The sequence below is a fragment of the Rhagoletis pomonella genome, unplaced genomic scaffold (genome assembly GCF_013731165.1).
Source record: "Rhagoletis pomonella isolate Grant_MI unplaced genomic scaffold, Rhpom_1.0 Rhpom_scaffold_00002, whole genome shotgun sequence".
Classification (NCBI taxonomy): Eukaryota; Metazoa; Arthropoda; class Insecta; order Diptera; family Tephritidae; genus Rhagoletis; species Rhagoletis pomonella.
In genome coordinates, this window is record NW_023458556.1 from 45,690,883 (window position 1) to 45,712,708 (window position 21,826).

Here is a 21,826-nt window from a genome sequence, read left to right on the forward strand (position 1 = left end):
TTATTATTTTATTTTATTTTATTATTTTATTTTATTCTATTCTACTTTATTTTATTTTATTGTTTTACTTCTTTTTATTATTTTATTTTATTATTTTACTTAATTGTATTTTATAATAATATCTTAATTTATTTCGATTTTGATTTCTTTATATTATTTTACTTTGTTTATATTTTATTTTCTTTTATTTTATTTTTATTTTAGTTATTTTTTTTAATTTTCTTTTTTCATATCATTTATTTAGTTCTTGTTACTTTTCTATACTTTTTATTGTTTACATTTTTACATTTTATTATTTTATTTTTCTACTAGTTTATTATTTTATTTTTTATTGTTTTATCTTTTACTCATTTGTTAGGTTTTCCGCTTCATGTATTTTATTTTCCTTAGAAAACGGTAGTGTATACTTGTATACTTAGTAAGAACTAAAAAAATACCTTTTTCAGAAGAATTTTTTATTTAAATTCCGTTAGTTTGCTATCAGATAAAGATTCATATCAAAATTCAGAGAGAGCTTTCAAAGCATTTTCTTTGTTAATTCAACAAGCTTTTTGGTATCATTTAGTGAAAAATTGATTTCCCATATTGGAAGAAAAATACTCCCTAAATTCCTAATTACCACGCTTTTTTGTTTTCGAATAGTACAGTTCGCAGTTTAAATTTTTCATGTTTGCTACCTACTCATATAAACATACAAATTTAAGTGTATGTACATACATGAATAACTACTTATGCACATAGGAAGCCTTGGGTGCAGAAGTTGCCTAACTCATAATTGTTTTTTTTTTCTTAAGTAGTTAAAATGGTTTCAAATGTGATAAATTTCAAAATAAAGTCGCTCATTCCTACATAGCGTACCTTAAAATTAAGGAATAAGCTACTTTTATTTTGTAATTTATCTCATTTGACTCTATTTTAAGTTAAGTACAAAAAAAAATAAAAAATTGATTAGGCCACTTCTGCTCTCACATATGTACATATACATACTTATCTATACTGTACTATACATATATAGATTTGTATGCATGTATGTAGGTATGTATGTATGTAGTATGTATATCTAAAGCCTTGCATAAACCCGCATTTCTATAGATTAACTATATTTCTAATAAAATTTACAGTAGATGTTTCTGTTCTATTTGTATATGTATGTATGTAACTATGTGCATGTGCATGCATTTTTTTTACTATTTACAAAAAAAAAATATTATTGCTTTCTTTTGTGTGTGCGTGTGTATTTAATCAGTCTATTATTTTCGTTTCCTTACCGCTGTTGCGATATTATTTTTTTACAAAATTCAAATGGCTTATTAAAATATTATAAATGTAATTAAACAATGGAAAAAGTTTAGTACAAAGCAAAAAAATCTTAACTTACCAGGCTGACTTAATATAATGCTGTAATAATAACTATGTAATCCTATTAAACTCTCTTACAAATTTCAACTTTGAACACATCTGCAATTTATTTTGCCTATTTTTTGTTTTTATTGTAGATTCTCAATTTCAAATTTTCAGAAAATTTATTCGACACGGGGTTTTATTGGCTGACAGTTGCAAAAAAAAAAACAAGAAACTGCCGGTACTATAGTGTTTTCTTTATTTTTATTTTAAACTATTAAATATGTATATTTATTTGTAAGTATGTATTTGTACTTGGCGTCTTCAAAATGGAAAGCCAAAGGTGACTATTAAATTTAAATTGATTTGCAATTCATATTCTGCATAAAAAATTATGCATGTATTTGCGTGTGGTGGGGAAGGGGTGTTTTGTGGGTGTGTGTGTGTGTGTGTGTGTGTGTGTGGTATGTGTTCATTCGCCATACTAATTCATTTAGTACATTTCCGCTTACATTCTAAATCATTCATTCAAATCCATATGCAAATTTTGGTTAACATACTTATATAACTAAGTATAAATACATATATATGTGTGTAGGTAGGTAGGTATGTAAATAAACTGACAAGTTTGATTTTTGTTTGCGTTTTGCTTTGACGAGACAATCCAGTACATGCTACTAGATAATAGCAGTAATAAGAAAGCATAAACGAGTAACAGATTTTAATTTTTTTTTTGCAAAATGAAGGAAAAACTAAAAAAAAACGATTTCTTTATGGAAACATGAGCGCCTAAAAAGCAACAACTGACTCGTTTTCGTTCCTTGCATAACAAGTAATAACTAAAACAGCGAACGGTAAGTGCAAATCAATCTATGGAGTCTTAAGCATAAGTGCCTAAAAGTAGACTTCACTGCAAATTATTTTCAACGTAACAATGTAACAAGTAACTAATTTTTTTTTTTCAACTACCTTTCTTGTTGCCTAGTTTTCTGCATAGTTCTAAACTTAAGATATGCTACTACAATATAGGAGTAGTAGCATGAAATTCAGTGTAATTATTAGCTTTGCTGGTGCGTCAGCTTGCAAATAATGGAATTTGAAAGTCGATAGGCTATCCATATAATGCCCAGATAAAGTTGAGCATACATTTTCTTCACCATTATGCAAGCATAATTAAAATTCACAGCTTTGTGTCAAATCGGAGAGAATTGTTGTGCTTACATTGGACGCATTATCGACGCTTATGCCGCCGCCGCTGTTCGTGTTGCCATTACTACTGCTGTTGCTATGATGAAAGCTATTTAAGTGCTGTTGTTGTTGCTCCACAGCGATCATTGGCTGATGCTGATGGGAGTGTTCCGCACTCCTTGAGCGGTGTTGTTGATGATGTTGCTGGTGCTGATTTTGGTGGTGCTGTTGCTGTTCCTGCTGCTGCTGCTGCTGCTGCTGGTGCTTATACTGATGCACAGCGTGCACCTGCTGTTGTTGCAGTTGCTGGTTATGATGGTGCTGTTGCTGCTGCTGCTGCTGAAAATGATGTTCCTGCTCCGACTGCAGCTGTTGTTGCTGATTATGTTGATAAGATTCTTCTGTATTTGCGTATGGCTGCAAATTACGACTATGCTCCTCGAAAATAATTTCCATTTTTTGCATGCATTCATGGAGGTATTCCTGAAAAAGACAAGGTGATCGATCCTTAGTGAATTTGTATGAATAAAAAATAATACTTATTTTTAAAACTGGCTTAAAAGTAGATTTTAATAATAAATGTAGTTTTAAGTTCTTAAAGTAAACTTTCTGCTAAGCGTAAGGGATTTAATAATAAATTGCTATTGTTGTAATATGATAAACCATTTTCCAGAGTTTTGAAATGGTCCGAAGTTTGTCAGTACAAGAAACGGTAGACCCATGAAAAGTTTACCAAAATGATCAGAATTGTCATGTCCGTTGTTGTTGTAGCGACTTACTTAGCCCTGCCTAGAAATGCTTGTCGTCAAGCTCAACTTACGGCAGGCCCAAGAAATGTGTCAATCCGGGTTGGACCAGAGGGGTTTTAGTTGAGTGGGGTTTAGAGGGCATGCAAAGAGGTTTGCCGAGTCATGAGGTAACTCGCCGCATGCCGGACATTCATTGGGCACATTTGCATTTATCCTACTCATGTAGGCGGATAAAGCGCTGTCTCGTCCACATCCAGTGTCTGTATTCCCAAAACGGCATTCACACTAAGGTTGTTTTGTGAACCTCTGGCCTTCGTCCGAAAGTTCGTGTAGATGCCCTCTCACGTGCCTAGGCGAAGGCACGTCGCCGCCGACGTGAATTCTCTGTTGTGGTCTAATATTTTTCATCCACTTGGTGAAAAGGGTTGCCAAGGATTTAGTAGGGGAGAGGGTTAGGCTCCCTGAGAGGTGACCGTTTGCTTTCGAGCACAAGTCAACAATCCAATTTCCGGACGCCTTTATCGGGAAATCTTCAGCATAAGAGATAATTGAGACTTCCTCTGGTGGTTCAGGGAATTTCGAGATATAGTTATTAAACAGAAACGAGGAAACGACAGCCGTCTGTGGGTTTAGAATTTGTATCTCTGAAACTGACTGACGAATGTCGAGGATCCAGAATGTCCTGACCACCGTTTGAATCCCTGTGGGAAAAAGAAAGCCTCAATGTCTTCTAGTAGCCGGGAGTGGGAGGCAGTGTCAAACGTCTTTGACAGGACAGATTCCACGCTACTAGGACTGTTCTCTCACAGGAGCGGTTTCGGTTAAGGCAACGGTTTATGTGATATTTCAGTGCTGTTGTGGTGCTGTGCACTTTACGGAAGCCATGCTGATGCCTCGCTGGAGGCAGGTGGTACGTCAGGTGCGGCAATAGCAAGGCCTGTAGTGTCTTCGATACCGGTGAAAGGAGTTTTTTCGGCGGTTAAGCCATTCCTTTGTTAGAAGGTTTCCCCGATTCCATCACTTGGACCACTCTCCCCATTTTCCAGATATCCGGAATGATGAGGGTGGCCATAGACAAATTGAGAACCTTGGTGAGATAATCTACTCCCGCAGGACTCAATTTTTTCAGCATCAGCACGAAAATTACTTCGATACCAATGGCTTTTGAGGCTTTCATCTTCCCGGTGGCTACCTGACCCTCCCCGCTGCTGAAAGCACGAGGCACACTGGATGTTGGCAGTTTGTGCGACTCACTCGACGCTTGACTTTGTCCGTCGAAGGATGCAGCATCACCGAGATAGATTTCCAATATATATCGCGACGCTGCGTGGGGTTGGACCCAGACCGGAAGTGAAATTGCAAAGCCTTCCGATGGGTCTGGCGAAGGCTATCACGCTGGTTGGCTAGAAAAGCCGCTTCGGACAGGTTTCCGCAATGCATCCAACGGCAATGAAGCGGGCTGCAGCAGCAGTGACAACTGTGCCTAACTTACGTTCACCTACATGAACGCCGGTTGATGCATGTCCGTCTCTCTGTCTGCCTGTTTGGATGCAAGAACTCCAACATTAGAACTCATTTTTCGAGATATAGCTCCCACATAAAAGATTGTTCAGATCTCATACAACTGATTGTTCAGATATGAGTTTAATTTTCTTTTATTCAAGAATTTAGTAAGCTTATGATCACCTGGTTTGAAGCGAAATTTGAAGCCGTCAGCATTTTTTTTTTTTGTGAGCCAAATCTAAATCAGCTTCTACTTATAAATCAATAAAATAGCTACACATTTATGACTGTCCTCGCTCGCATTGCAATTTCAACAAGAACAAAAGCTATTGTTTGTATATGAATTCATATGTATGTATGTACATATGTGAATATTTCATTATAAAATTATCTGCTCATTATTGAAAAAGTGGGACTCATTCGCTTCAACGCCTCAAAATAAAACTGTAATTACTTAAAAAGCGCCACGCCGCGCCCGCCGCGTTGCAATGAAGTGTCCGTAGTAGCGTTTAAAAATATTTAACCTTAACAGCCGCATTCACACGCTCCTATGTAAATATGTAGTACGCATGTAAAGTTAACATACATAGGTACATAAGCAACACAATCACATCATTGTATGCAAAAAGTCAATTTGTTTATTTGTTTGTACGATTTTATGATTTTATGCGCGCTCGCTTCTTGATCATTGACCAATTGCAAATTAATGAAATGTCGTAAAAATTAATTAGCAACGCATAAATTTGTGGCACACAGGATATTTTAGAATGCCATGGAAATGAGGTACTAATGTCACGAGATTGCTATTAAATGGTGGAAGTTTTTTTTTTTTTTCAAAAAGTTTCATAATGTTTTTTAACCAAATCGCTAATTCTTAATTGGTTGACTCATCGGCTTGGTTGTGCGGAGAAATGTACAGGTAAATATTTATGACAAACAGTATTCGAAGAGAAAAAGTAAGCGTGCCTTAGGATGGCTTTCCCTGAAAAAAAAACTAGCGTCTTACAAATAAAATTAAAAAAAACCATATCAAATGACATCTGATAAGTGCATATATACAGAGTTTAAATTTTCGCTGCATTCTATCAGAAACGCTGCCTCAAAATACTGCTTCTAACCAAGCGCAAACTGAATTTTTCTTAATGCACATCTTAGGAAGTGTCCATGGTAGAGTAGTGGAACTTGGTATGGAGATAAATTAAATCAATGCTATACTAATGGAACAAATTGATAATTATTGGGAAAAAGGGGCGTGGCGCGTCCCCTGCATACTTAAACTTTGATAATAATGCATACTTCCGGAAGTATTTCAGGTAGAGTGCTGAAATTTATGTAGATTAGCGATGTTAAAAAATATCGGATTTTCTAAAACCTTTAAATTTTATTAATCATCTTTTCTAATATATATATATATATTTTTTTTAATTAAGGTGGCTTTAGGGTTTTTTTTTCTTTTTAAACCGAAAACCGAAAATTAAGTTTTTACATTCCCGAGCTGTGTAACATAATTATTTTGCACATCTTCGAGATGAGATTTAGAACTTATGACGTACCAAAAAATTCAAAGTGACCACTTAGTTATGCTTTGGTGATCTGGTATTGAAGCAAGGCCGATTGTTAAGTCGGTTGTGAATATTGTCGTTGACTGTTAAAAAAAAAAGAACTTGCATGACGTATTAAACCAATTGTTGTTTTTAAATTAAAGTTTGTTTTTGTATAAAAATGTCAAACGCTTTACTATATTTCTCATTTTTGGAAATGAAGTTGTTTAATAAAATAAAGTACAAATGATAGTTTTAATTCATTTGCGATGCGCAGCAGTAAGTAAATTTACAAAGAAAAAAAAATCATAATAACTTGCTATTCTCATATAATAAGCATACGTACAAGCATATAAATATGTACGTACAATATACAGCGTGGCGACGAATAACTGTATGCCAGCAGTTTAAACTTTGATTTTGAATCCAAAGTTATGCGGTAACATAATACATAAAAAAAAAAATACTCCGACGAACTGATAACCTCCTCCTTTTTTGGAAGTCGGTTAAAAAGTGCAAAACGCTGTCAACAAAAAAAAAACAAAAAAATTATTAAAACTCAATGCGATTTTTTAACCGCTAAAAACTTGCACTTATTTTATTAGAATTCTATAAGCATACCCAAAAAAATTCTAAAATTTCTGGTTAAAAAGCTCAAAATTTAGATACAAATTTGTGGAATGTTTCTAAGTTCTGTATAAAGTTTAACTTATGTCGTTTTTGTTAAAGCATGAACCATATTGTTGTAAAAAAATATCAGAAAAATTTTAACTCGGAAAACATTGTAAATATTAAAAACGAAGCACCATTCATCCATTTTTCACCGCCACTGTATGTATGTATGTATGCATCTATATGTACAGCATCTTAAAATTACTATTATCAAATAACCAAAAGCCACGCTTACCTGTTCAATGCTGGTCAAATCGGTCAATAAATTCAATAGATGACGTAATTTTTGTCCAGTACGTAAGTGCCAATTCAAACCGCCCAGAGCTGCGGCGATACTGGCGGCGGCAATAGTACTGGCCGAATATATCGAGAAGTAATGTTCTAGAGGAAATAGAATTTAGAAAACGAATTTTAAATAACAATTCAACATTCATAAACGTAATTTAGATTATTTGATATAAGCAAGGCGGTTAGGTTAAAGAGATAAATTCAATTCAAATAAATATCAATATGAAATGGGCATAAAATGTATCACCACATCCAGTCAGTCAAATAACAATTAAGATTAACTGATAAGTGAAAATGAAAGTGAAGAGGATAGTAGGATTAAAATTTCACCATAAATAACAGCATTTTAAGCCCATTAGAAACGCATAAGCACAACAATAAATTAATTGTGAAAATTTCCAGAAAATAAGTAAATACAGCGCGTGCCCTTTCCCCTCAAATTGACGATGATTTAAATGACCCTTAGTAAAAGGTTGTAAATTCATCTCCATTTCATAACCCCAATAACAAGCATTGGCTTTATTTTTCCTTAGCTCAGCAGTTTCTGAACCCAATCGCCCGAAAATGCGATTACTAAACGGATTAGTTTGGGAAAGTAGGGAAATATCAGTGCTGATCTAATTACCAAATGGAACTTTGCATGAGTAAACTCGCGCTATTCTAACATTTCGCACGCATGCGCACGCACACACTCACACACAAATTATGGTTTTTTCAAATGCAATAAACCGCTGTGCTGCTTCTTCCACTGCTTCTGCGCGCACGCACCCACACAAGCACATTAGTAAAAAAAATATATATATGCAGCTGTGCGTATGATTATTAATCACCCCCTTCCCTTCCTTTGAGCAGCATGCACTTCAATCAAACATGCAATTGATCCATCGATTCGATTCATCGAATTCATCAATGCAGCAACTATGAATGACGTTGCCACGATGCGACCAGTATTTATTATTAGCCGAGGTTATAAGTTCGCCAGTCATATGCGCTTGCATGTATACGAATATTTACATACGTACGTATGGTAGGTAAGTATATGAATCATTGTAGGCATTTTACAAACAATTGGCGCGAAAAATGATTGTTACAACAATAATACTAGCAACAATGTAGAACAAAAGCCAACATCTGTTTGCGCTGTTGAATGGCGCGGAGTTTGAGAACTGCTCGATTTGTGCTGGCTGGTGAGACACTGAAGCAGTATGTACTAGCAACAAAAATAACAGCACAAAAACAACAACAGCAATAAGAACAACTGATTTGCAAAATGTGTGAAAATATTTCAACATTTCAAATTCATTCACACATTAAAATGCAGCGCCGCACAGTGTGTCAGGTTGCGCTCAAAAACTTCAAAAATGAAATCTAGTGGAAAAAAATTATTACAGAAGCTTGCTTCTGTATTTAGGAATATATTAACTATTTTCAAAAAAAAAAACACAAAAAAAAAGAGTGAAACCTTGATATAATGAACCTTCATAAAACGAAAACCTCAATAAAACAAAACCATGAAAACAAAAACTCGTTGCTGCGAGATTTTTCCACAAAAATTTGCCATAGATATAACGAAGAAATTTCGAGCATGAAAACCTACGAAATATATTGACTTTTAACGTCCGGTTTGAAGAAGCCTCTATGTATATAACCAAGTGTCGACTCCCCAAGTCCCGTTATACAAAAAAACGGCACTATATTTATAACGCATTTTTTCACAAATTTTGTATTTTTCGTTGTATCAAGTTTTTGATGTACTATAAGTAAAAAGAAGCTAGAGATGCAACCCCTATAACTTCGTTATATCGAGGTTTCACCATATCTGAATATTATTATTAAATCGTTCGGGCATGTTTTAGTAAGTACATTAGGGTGAATCGCAAACAAAAAGTTTTTAATAGCCGCTCAATTTGAAATCTCACTTGGAAAGAGTTTTGACGTCGTAAATATGTTCGCCTTAAAACGCTCTAAAAACCCCCCAAAGTTGAATTTTGTTGATAAGTTTTATATTTGCACCCCAATATTGTGTATCAACAAGATGGTATTGACAAATAAAAATTAGCTTTTTCGATCAGTAAAGTTAACTATGTATCTCACCCTTTTTTTGTTTGGGGTCTGATCTGGTTTAATGGATGTTTTCGATTTAATTTTTATACATGTTAATATCGCGAAATTATATTTAGTAAAATCTCTAAAATACTGGTTATGAAAAAACATTGATTGCCAGATTAAGAAAGCTTCTCAGATTTGTTTCGAAAGTGCCAGCCAAAATGTTTAAGCCACAGCGCAAAAGCTCAACAACTTAGGAGAACATATTGAGATGATTCGCCTTTATCAACCTCCAATCAGCCAACGACGTGATACTTATTTGGTCTGGCCTCGTAACCCTAAACCTCTACAAAATTCGAGAGTTGTGGCTGTGTGAGCAAAAGAAGCTGTAGGTATGTCTTCGGCGTCTTTTGTACACACCGCGCCCGAAAGACCTTCTAAAACTGATTCCAGCTGCTGCCTCCCACCCACATATCCCACGAGGGTTATATGAGTAGAGTTGCTTGGGGCCTATGGTCCAGAAAATTTTAGGTACACATTGCAGATCGAGCTCTCTGGAATACAGGGAACCCATACACTAAACCTAATGGGGACATTTGGTACACAGATGGATCTAATCTTGAAAATGGTAAAGCTGGGGCTGGCATTTTTGGGCCGAACTTTAAAAAATCGATACCAATGGGTAGCTAACCCACCATCTTTCAGGCGGAGATTCATGCAATAGAAATTTGTGACAGAGAATGTCTTAGAAGGGGAACGTCATCGAAATATATCTGCATTATCGGTAATTCAGGTAGCTCTACTACCCCTGAATTCTCACAAAATAAGTTTTCAGCTAGTATATGATTGCCTCAATGTCCTAAATGCTTTGTCTGCTTTTTCAATCCCACAATCCGCGACAGTCCCAGCTCTTTAGGTCCCCCAACATTTGTGGTAGCAGCACCCTGCAGAGCGCAGGCAATAGGACAACTTATGGAGTGCATCTTCTTATTCGCCATACGATACACGGCGGTCCTATACTACCCTTGTCTGAAGCGACAGTTTTGTCATAAAGTTCGCGTGACACTAGTTCGGTTTTCAGTCCAGGCATGTTCCACAAACTTAAAATGGCATCTGGACAACTAAAAACTATCGAAAGGAATTTCCACATGAATTTTAATTTTTTTGACGATCAAAAAACTACACAGTGCGCTGCTCATTTAACGACTGCTCGCTGCTGCTGGTATTAGCACACAGACAGTATCTACATATTTGCATTCGCACACAATATTTAAGTACATATTTATTTCGAGCGACCGGAAATGGGCGTAGAAATTATTACGAGACAGCGCAGCGAACATAAAGTTCAGAGTCTGAACTTCAGACATATGTATGTACATACATATGTACCCAGCAGTTATTCATAGATTTGTATGTAGTTTTGTGAGTTCGCAAGACGCCTGCAGGCGTTCGAATTCAAGCCGTTTACAATTGCAAAGGATTTACAAAATGGGTATCAAGCAGATCCATGGGACCAAAGTATGGGCTTACATGAAAATACATATATTGCACATATGTATGTATGTATGTATACCTCATTTTATAAATATACTTGCATATCAACACTTATGCATATGTATTGCACATTAAATTCCCCATCATATGGTGGTGGTCTCCTCACTGCTGCTGCTGTTGCTACTTTTTACAGTTTTAATTAGCTATGCAATGTTAAGTAAGTCGCCGCTTCATTGCCAACGATTCGTTGCCGTTACTTGTTGTTGTTGCGATATGGTTTGCTGACTGGTACTGGAGCTGTTGCCGGTGCCGGTGGTGGTGATGGTAGTGGCAGTGTTGGTGTAGAAGGGCAACCACAGCTAATTGCTAGTTAAGTGAAGTAATAACTGTAAGAGACCTTTTTGCATACCGCGAACGTAACTGCGACCATATCCAAGTTCAAATTAGATTCTAAATGCGTGTGAAGTACGAACGAAGCCGCACAAATCAAAAATTAAAAAAAAATCGGTTCCCAGCAAAATTCGAATGTTCAATGAAAATGGAAATAAACATTTGAATGCCTTTATTTTTTCAAAAACCTTTTGTTTATCGCTCTCTGTGTAAGCTTTAAGGTCTTCTTGCTTATTTGTAGATATATGTACATCCTTTTCATCGCCTACGTTCATAGCATTTTAGGCAGTCTTGTAATAAAATACTAATGTGCACAGGCGTAGAGTGTCCTACAGCGCATAAAACTAAAGCCAATTATCTGTAAATTCCATGAAAGTCTCGAGTCGCTTGAAAGGGAAAACGAACGCCGAGAGAAAAAAACAAGCGAAAAGAGAAACAGTCGCACAACAGTGTGTTCGGTCTTAAAAAGGTTTTAGCGAGAAAAATGAATTGTAGTCGGTAAAACTGAATATATTCGCGAAACCGTGGCTAAATTATAGTAAAACTGCGTACTTAGTTTTTCTCTCTGACGTCAGGATTTTTTTTTTAAGGAGTTTGAAATTAAAAAAAAAAATATTTCAAAAAATTATTTTAAAAATTCAGTGCAATATAGGATAACAGCATGGGTATCATATACAAGAAAAATTTTTGTAGAATTATAACAGAATAAATTTTTTGGTGCATAAGGCTGAATGGATATGGAAAATGTCCTTTATAAGTTTTTCCCGTAGATATCCTTGAAAATTTGCAATATTTATTTTTGAAAAAATTATTGTTTGAATACACACGACCTCATCATCGAATTTCGTCCTGCAAACTTTATTAACATAAAAAGATAAAATTTATTAAAAGCGCATTTTCAATACCTATTCGTCCATGTAAAGCAAAAAACCTTATTGTTTTTAAACTCTAAAGAATTTTCTCTCTCATTTGGTACCCATATTGTTATTCTACATTGCACTGTTTTTTTTTTTAAATCATTTTTTGAATTAATCATATCATTAAAATTTTAAAGTGCTTTGAAAAAAAATCCTGACGTCAGAGTGAAAAACCAAAAACGCAGTTTTACTATATTTGGTCCATAGTTTCGTGAGTATATCGATTCTTTCGTGTGTTTTAAAATTTTTTGTTTTTGTCGCACGGTGTTATGAGTAATTTCTTTTAACTTTTTCATTTTTTCGACTTTATCTGCCTCCAATTCTCCTTATTTTTAACTGCTAGTGGTTTCTAATAATTGTCATAGCAACAACTTTTGAATTGTAAATATTTATGCGAAGATCGTATTTACCCAATAACTTCATTTACAAATTTTTGGTTTACCCAAAAAGTTAGCCTAAAAATATGCAACATTTGTTGCTCATTACATTCGCCTATTTAGCAAACGCATGCAATTCTCACATAGCATATGAAATAATTTTTTTAAGACGCGCGTTTCTCACTACGCTATCCTTCTTCATCAAGATCATATGACCTCTTCTGTAAACTACCAGAGCCTGAGAGATATGGGTCGCAGGGCATTGTTACATACCCTGAAGAGAGAAAGCAAACTAGCTTTCAAGAAGAAGTACTTTCATACCCCTTTTATCGATCTGGAAGAAGTTAGCTCCGCCACTAACTTCCTGCCTTGCTCATGATTAGGGCTTTATTCCTCAAGCATGAGGTGGAAACAGCTTAATAGCTGCAAATAGCAAGCGCACTTTTCGCTAAGGAGAGAAATATCCTTAGCTATGTATGAAGCTACTGTCACACCACATTTTTATAGAGTCATTCGCAGAACGGATAGGAGTCACGATGACTATGCCAGAAGCGGTTTTGATGAATAAAGGCATTCAAACAAATACTTATGCAGAAGCTTAGATCCTGCTAACTTACCAAAAGCCTGGAACCAATCACAAACTACGCAATTTCCAAGCCACAGTGAATTAATTCGGGTGGTGCCCCGATGCTTCAAGGGAATGGCTGTCTTTACAGACGTATCAAAAATGGAATAGGGAATAGGTGCTGGAATTTTGATTGAGCAACATCTTTCACCTATTGGTCCGCGCAAAGGTTTTCCAAGCGTTTGCAATAAATGAGGCGATAAAATTGCCATGCACGCGCAAAAACGCATATTTTCTTGGGCAGACAGTCGGAAATTCAGGCGCTCTTCCTGTCCTCGCCACGGTTAGGTCACAGCTTGTGAAGGGCTGTAGGACAGAGTTGGTATCAGTTCCTGACAAATACACTTATATGGGCCTCAGGCAAAGGTGCATACATATGACAGCGGATGAGCTGGCGAGGTGTGGCTTTGCTGTAAATATTTCCAACGCAGTAGCTATGGCCGCTTTGCTCAAAGAAATCAGTAGTTGCAATTCAGAAACTTGCCACTCAAATGCTTATATATAACGATTATCAGACATAGCCGGAATACGGCCTACGTCCTACCAGCAGGCGCATTCCAACATTCGCTGTCGCTAATTTGGATATCCAAAAAGCTCCTAACAACATGCGGCATCTAGTTGCATTTCTCCCATACTGTCGAGCCTGTCTGCATCTTTCTACAAACTCTGCCGCAGCTGCAAGGATTCGAGCTTGGAGGACACCGCCAAGCAGCTTTAGGTTTGCATGAGTTTGTGGTTTGTGAACATCTAAAATTTGATAGCTGCTTGTCAGCAGGCCACTTTAACCAACCAACCGGATCCCAACAGGATTTTAAAAGGATATCAGATGAGCTCAGAAGACAGACAAAGCTGATGAATTTAGACCAGACATGCCTAGCGCAGGGCTCTTGCCTATGTTCATAATTCTGCCGCCAGCACAGGGCACTTGCTTTTGGAGTTCTGCCAACGTTGGGCATGACTGATTTTGACCAAAGATACAATAGCAGAGTTGAAGACTAAATAATCCATATAAGCCAACTTTTCACAACCACTGTTCAATGTTGTAATCGCTGTGAATGGCCGCAATAATCGTTCGGTCACATCACTGCTGGTACAAAAAAAAACAACAAAATTCAACAGAAATGGCAACAGAAATGGCAACAATAACAAAAGCACTTTAAATCACAAAAAATAACAGATTATAATAGCAACAAAGATGAACAATAAATAGTCAAACACAAAAGTGCAGGAGTTGAAGGTATGAGGCGGCAAGTAAGCAAGAGTCAAAAGATGAGTTGAACGAAAAAAATTTATTTAGCTAAGTACACGGAATAATAATAAATGAATAGCAACAAAGAGCAACATTTTCAGTTGATGCATGTTCATTAGGGCGGTACAAAAATACGCAGGAAAATCAACTTTTTGGAATTTTTCCGCTGCCACCTCCAGAGCTGAAGAATATCGAAAGTAAGGAGAGCAGGGACCGAACATAACAGTTATTGATGAAAACTGTCATGGAAAATTCACTATGAAGAAAATGTTCTACAACTAAGTGATGCATAGCAATCGTTTTCTTTTTTTAACCGAGACTCAGATTTTGAAAATAAATTTTTATTTGCAATTGCTATGCAAAAATTAAACCAATAACAATTATTTTTGATTTTTATATTATATGTTTTAGATAACAGTTATTGAAGACATTTATTTATAAAAGACATCAATAAAAATCAGTCAGTGACTTATACTTTTAAAAGTCATCAATATAAATCAGTTACCGACATTTATTTTTTAAATCATTCGTATAAAAGTCATTAACATTTTTCGCGGTTAAGAAGGTGTTGGGAAACAAAAGTTTACTAAGCCTTGTACAAATGATTTTTATAAGATGATTTAAAAAACTAAAGTTACTAACTCATTTTTATTGATAAATAAAAGTCTATCTAGGACATATAATTTAAGAATTAATAATAACTGTTATTTGCAGATTATTTAGATAAAAATTAAAAATAACTGTTATTTTGGATTTATAAAATCATAAGTAACTGTTATTTAAGGAGTAATTAAATAAAAGTAAAAAATAATTGTCAAAGAGCGATTTTTATAATAAAAGTTGTAACTGTAGTTGTTTTTATTTTGAAATCCGTTAAATACATTTAACAGTGCTTTTAAATTTTACATGGGGAAATTTTATTTTTTTTTGTCGAATTACTATGGAATCTTTAAAACTAAAAATTGTTTTGCCCAATAAAAATATTTCACAAAATATAATGAATTTCTGCAAACTACCGTTACTGGTCGATTTTGCCCATTTTCAATACCAACCCTCCTTAGTTAAAAAAAATAAAATAAATACGCGTACCAAATTACGTTGAAATCTCTAAACTTTGACTCGAGTTAACGTGTGCACGGCAGTACGGACGGAAAGACAGACATGGCTTAATCGATTTCTCTCTTCACTTTGAACCTTTGGTATATACATGGTCAAAAATGGATGAATGGTGTTTCGTTTTTAATATTTAGTGTTTTTCAAGCTCAAATCTTTTTAAATATTTTTTTATAAAAATATGGTTCATGCTTTAAGAAAAACCATATAAATCACACTTTTAAACTTTATACAGAATTTAGAAAAATTCCGCAAATTTTTATCTAAGTTTCGAAGTTTTTAAACAGAGTTTAATTAGTGCAAGCTACTAAAAAATCGCATTGATTTTTAATAATTTTTTTTTTTGCTCACGGCTTTTTCGGTTTTTTTTTTCATATAAAAATCGCAATTTAGGAAAACTGGCGTTGACTTTTTTTAATTTTTTTTTTTTTCGCAAAAGATCTTGCGCATATTTTTCCACAAAAGATTCATATGTATATGGAAAAAAGTTCAAAACGACTTCAACAAAAAAATGTATTAAAAATCAATGCTTTTTTTTTAGCCGTTCAAAGGTTGCACTAATTTTACTAAAATTGTAAATCCTGTCAACTGCATACCCAAAAAAAATTAAAAAAAAATCAGATTAAAAGCTCGAAATTTAGATACAAATTTGTGGATTTTTTCTAAATTTAGTATAAAGTTTGAAAATGTGGTTTTAGTTAAAGCATGAACCATATTTTTATAAAAAAAAATATAAAAAAATAGCTTGAAAAACATTGTAAATATGAAATACGAAAAATCAATGCGGATTCATCCACTTTTGACCGCCACTGTATGTACCAAAAGTGCGCTCAGGTATATAAGCACAGGTCTCCTTATTTTTGATTTTCTTCAGTACTGGGTTAGGCTGGAAAAGAAAAATTTGACCACCCTAATGTGCATGCATTTAAGTACAAAGTACTACAACAGTACAATAACACAGCAGCAAGGAGCAAACCAGGCAACACCAGCATGAAAAGGAAAATTACATACACTACCACTGCCATTCGCTTCAACGCAAACAGGCAACACCAAAAGGCGCACATGCGCTTCCTTTGTGTAGTTTTGCTAGACTCTCTGTGTGTGTGCGTGTGTGAATGTTGGAGCCATTGGTATTGCCATGCCGTGGTAGCAATAGGTGGTCGCTGAGAAATGAATTACGATCGTTTCGCATTCGCAATAGCATTCGCATTTTTGCGTTTTTGTCTTACTTATTTTTGCACTTTTTCTTCGTTTTTTTTTTTTGTCTGCAATACCTTTTATTTTTGGATAAAATCACAACAACGAATCTTCTTGCTGCCTGCGTTGGAGGCCTTCTTCGGTGGCGTAGAAAAAAATAAAACAACACAAAGAAAAGGAGTTGAAAAAACCGCTTTGCATCCTTTGCATTTTTTCGTCGCCGCCGCCATGAAGAAACTGGATTTCGATTGCCTATTCTGCGCCTTGGAAGGTTTCATTACTTTTCTTTTTTTGTTCAATTATTACTTTTTTTTTGTTTTTGATGATAATTTTGTGGTGGATATTATCATATGTATACCGGTTTCAGTTATGTTATGTGTTGCATGCCACATTCTTTTATTTTATGCATTGTTGTTATTATTATTATTACACTGTGATTTTATGCAAATGCAATATGGGTATGTCGAATGCGTGAGGAAACAAAAAAACAAGAAGAATCGCACATATAAAAAAAAAAAAATACATATACCAAAAATGTATGAAATGGTAGAGAAAAAATTCACTGAAAAAGGATTCTACACCGCCGCCGCAGACCAATGCCGAAAAGATGTAGTGTATGGTGCGTAGTACAGAACTTGTGGTGGATATGTGTTATGTCGTCAACTCATTTGCAAGCGACATTTAATTAAGAAATTAACTTGGCAAATTTATGCACAACACACAGAGCGAGTGAACTACAGAAGAAGCGCGAAGAAGCGAATTTCAGAATACTCCATCGTCGAAATGGTGCAGCGCGGGCGGGCGGAGGACGCTTGCGACGAAAAAATTACTCAAATTACCTGTACGAAAAATGGGTGCCGGTTTATTACGGGTATTGAGTACAATGAAAAAAAAAATAAAATTAAATTAAATTCCGAAGAAAGCATCGCCAACCGCAAATTCAAGCTCATCGGCATTCACACATCGTTTTTTGTTTTTTATCTTCATCTTATGTTATAAAATTATAAAATGTTTTTGGAAGGTTTATGAGGACAGTTTAAAAATAGCGCAATCGAATATGTGAAGGCGTCTCGGTGGCGAAAACGTTTTTTTTTTTGTAAAATTTCATGCGAAGCAAAAAATTTGTAATTCGACACTTTTGCGCTGTGGCACAGGCAGCAGCTACACAATTTCGTTGTGTTTAGGGGAAAGGAATATAGCAGATTTGTGAAAAAAAATATGTGTGAAAAGGATTCCCTTAATTTTTTTGGCATGCGTTGCCCGCTACTTTGTATGCCACTTAACCCTTTCGGCGATATGGTTGCGAAATGAAGGGGAGAAAAAAAAAAAAAAATGCAAAAACCAATAAAATATGACTTTGAAGAACAGTACTACAAAATATGCCCACTGTAGCGTGTGGTACGTTTCGTAAGATAGTAAAAAAACTACCTTTTTCATAGTTCTCGCATTGGTGTGTCTTATAAACCACAGGGGTTCGAAATATTTGACTTAATCCTCTGAAGAAATTACGGCAAAGTTTGATTTGCTTTTGTTTTTAGTTGTTTTTTTTAATTTCATTTTACTAACTTTGTTCGCTGGAATTTGCATGAGCCAATGCCCCAAAAAAAAGCTGAAACTTCTGTACGATCAGCTAAGGTGTTGAATATCATAGATCCAGCGTTTGACCATCAAATTAAGTAGAGATTCCATCTTTAATGCCGTTCTTACTCTTACATTCTTTGCCCTAAATCATAAAGGCACTTTTTTTGATGCTTCCTATTCCACGCGACTAACTTTCAATCAACCGTTGGTCCGTTTATTGCCACACAAATTTGACTGCCGTTTTGACGATAATTGTCGGCACTTTGTACTTTACTTCTTAAATGCATTCGTTTTATTTTTTGTTGTTTTATGTTAAAAAGTATAAAATTTCATTATTGCCACTGTTTTAATTTGGCAAACGCTTGATTTAGCCACGTCGTAGAGGCAATAGAATTTCAAAGGTAAAGATTTCAGGAGAAAAAATTCCAAAATAAAAAGCAGCGAAAATAAGGGAAAGAAACCGTATTGAAAGAATTCCAAAATGGTGACCACCTAGTACAATTGGTTCATAAATATTTAAACATCCAAAACCATATTAGGAAACAGCAGGCAGCATCCGTGACTTTCCTAGGTGTGGACTTCTGTCCCACATACTATAAACGCTGGTTGTCGACGAAAAGCCAAAAGGCAAGACCGTGCCATCCACGTTTAGGACTATGATGAAGAGACTATACGATCCAGACTGCAGATGGTCCTCTATTTAACAGTATAATTGTGTTTGTCTATGAACTCAATGGAGTCTATCATCTCCGCATTCAAAAACAAAGAAGAAATATATGGGAAAGTCCACCTGACCTGTACCTACATACATAAATGGGTAGGGATGGAGAATGTGTTCTCGCAGTAAGCGAAACAACTGAGGTTGACACTGGATAAAATACTCAACTGGAACTCAGAACTCACAACGGTTACCAATAAGGCAGTTTATGTTTGTCAAAGGCTTCATTGTAACACATACGAAATATTCCCACAAATACGAGCGTAACTATATCATCTGAAGCTCGTTTAACTCCAAAAAACCACTTAAAAAGTTACCCAACACTATTAACAATAATGTGTATATGTATTTTAGTTAAATATCTAATACAAGAACATGGGTTTATACATACAAATTTATAATGAAATTTGTTCCGCAAAAGAATATATAAAATCAACAAAGTTTAAAGATAGAGCCATAGGAGTTTCAATAGACAGAATAGCCAAGTTACGTAGCCTGTATTGTCCCATAGAGTTTCCCAAATAGGTTTTTATTAATTTTAGTTTCGAAAATGATCGTTCAGCTGTAGGCACAGGATTTGGAACAAATAACATTAATGCAGTACAAACTTCAGGAAAGCAGAACGACATAAAATAAATAATACGATATACATACGGGCATTTCGAACGCTCGTGAACCGTACGTTTGTACGCTTTTGAAATAAAATAAATAAATTTTTATAAATTTTTTTTATGTTTCTATAGCATTTTGCTGGGTATATCTTTGGTGCAAAAGGCATAATTGCGAACGTACGAATAATAATGGAAGTCGTTTTAGGCTGCAAATTGAAAAATGCAGGAAACTGAGAAATGGAACAGAATATTCTAAAGCGATTGATTTTATATTAGAGAGGAATAAAGATACTTCCTTCCTCTATTAGTTTTTTTATTTATAAGCTTAAGTACCGGTCGCGAACGTACGATTTTTCCATCATTTTTATACCTTTCATGAACATGAAATGGTATTATGAATTTGGTCTATGGTTTGTAAGTACCAGAAGAAGTAGATATGGAACCACATAAATGTTTGCCAAAATGATCAGAACGTCCGGCTGAGTCGATTTAGCCAAGTCGATCTGTCTGTCTGTTTGAACGCAATTTAGTCCCTCAGTTTTCGAGATATCCTACTGAAATTTTTATTTTATGTGTATTTTGTATTTTACAAGCTTTTATTTAACTTCACTTGTATGTATGTATGTATGTCCTGGAATTTTGCAATCAATATTTAACAAACTTCCCGATGAGCTACAGACTTGAAACTTCAAACTTATCTCAGAACCCCATGAAAAATGCAATATGAAAGACGAATTAATCCGCTAGGTGGCAGAGGAGACGAGATATTTGTAAAACCAGCATTTATAGTCCGATTTCATTCATATTTGGAACGTACATTACTTACAATATATAACTCCACAAAAAATTGTGCCGATAGGTGGCACAGATGCATTGAAATAATTAGATAGAATGAGAAATATGCGGGCTGCATAATATTTATTGCAGGATTTCAAAAGACTAAAAAGTAGAAAATAAAATTATAGTTTAAAAAAACTAAAAACACGCTTTTGTTAACAAAAGAACTAAGAAGTACAAAATAATTTATAGATATAACGATTAAAAAGAATAGGAAGTTCCCTAACTTGATTTAATTGAACTTTTTAAACTAGTCGTAGTCAAAATAAAGTCGACTGTAAAGTTAGTTGCAGCTTTTTTGACAGATATCCCATTAAAGATTATGTCAAAAAGCTCTCGGATCGGGGGCCCGTGGCATTTTGCCAGCCATGCCACCCTATAGTTACTCCTCTGCATACGAGATATCAGCCGTTCTCCTGGATGTTTCTTTGTCATTTGCGATATAGAACTACTTAATAGAGAAAAGTTTTCAAGATAAAAAGTACTACGGTCGAGCTAAATGTTTCTTCATTCAAAATTCTTTCACACAGGACAAAAGTCCGAAATCGAAAACTACAGAACAATGCTAAGGGGCCATATAGTTTCAATAAATCGAAATAAGCAATCCTTCGCTTGAGTTAATCAATAATGAATTAGTTGGAATGTGGCGTAACATTCGAGACACAACACAACACACCAAGCAGACAGACAATCAGTCTAACTATCTCTGTATGTGTGTTAGTCCAGCAGCCAGCGTAAACTATTTTCAATGAATACAAAAAAAATACATGGATGTAGTATGTATGTATGCAAAATCAATGTTGCACTCTGTTTGAAACTGTGGCAACGAAATGGCAACCAGAACGTCATAAAGACGGACACCAAAAGAAATCAAAGGGTCTAAATGCTTAGCTCGAGCTGTATTTGCGCTATGCGTCTTGTAGCCACACGCCAAGACATAAAAAATGTTTCATAATGAACTAACCGAGAACATTTGGTGTTGCGGCAGCGGCATCAGGAACGCATGCGCTTGCCGCGCTGCCTCATTGGCTCATTTTTATGCTGGCCTGCCGTCTTCTGCTACAGCTGATAATGCCGCGAAAAAGCCGCAGACAGGTTATTTGCGTGGTTTGCGAATTCTTATTAACGTTATGGTTTTTCTTTTTACTTTATTTTCAGTCTGATGTAGACATAAAAGCAGACCGACTAACGCCAGACAATGGTGGGTAACTTCATTCAAGGGATATCTTTTATGTACATACTTGGACGGCTGACGATATTGGCAGAGAAGAACTATTGGCAAGGGCTTGACTGTATGAAGAAAGATGGGAGGATTGCAAAAGCAGAAATGCATTAAGACTAAAGCAATTATGGTGTGGAGAAAACTCAGTGCAACTAAGATAAGCTCAG

General features: G+C 35.3%; 1 protein-coding gene across 2 annotated transcripts in view; it reads right to left on the minus strand.

Annotated features, from left to right (window-relative positions):
- Positions 1-326: 326 nt before the first annotated feature.
- Positions 327-21,826, minus strand: part of LOC118733696 (G1/S-specific cyclin-E2) — a 142,466-nt gene continuing 120,966 nt past the window's right edge. For both annotated transcript variants that reach the window (XM_036463208.1, XM_036463207.1), the window contains 2 exons: positions 7,230-7,375; positions 327-3,012 (listed from right to left, as the gene is read on the minus strand). In XM_036463208.1, the coding sequence (XP_036319101.1) occupies positions 2,515-3,012; positions 7,230-7,375 (644 nt within the window). In that variant the 3' untranslated portion in view covers positions 327-2,514. The remainder of the gene's footprint in view (positions 3,013-7,229; positions 7,376-21,826) is intronic.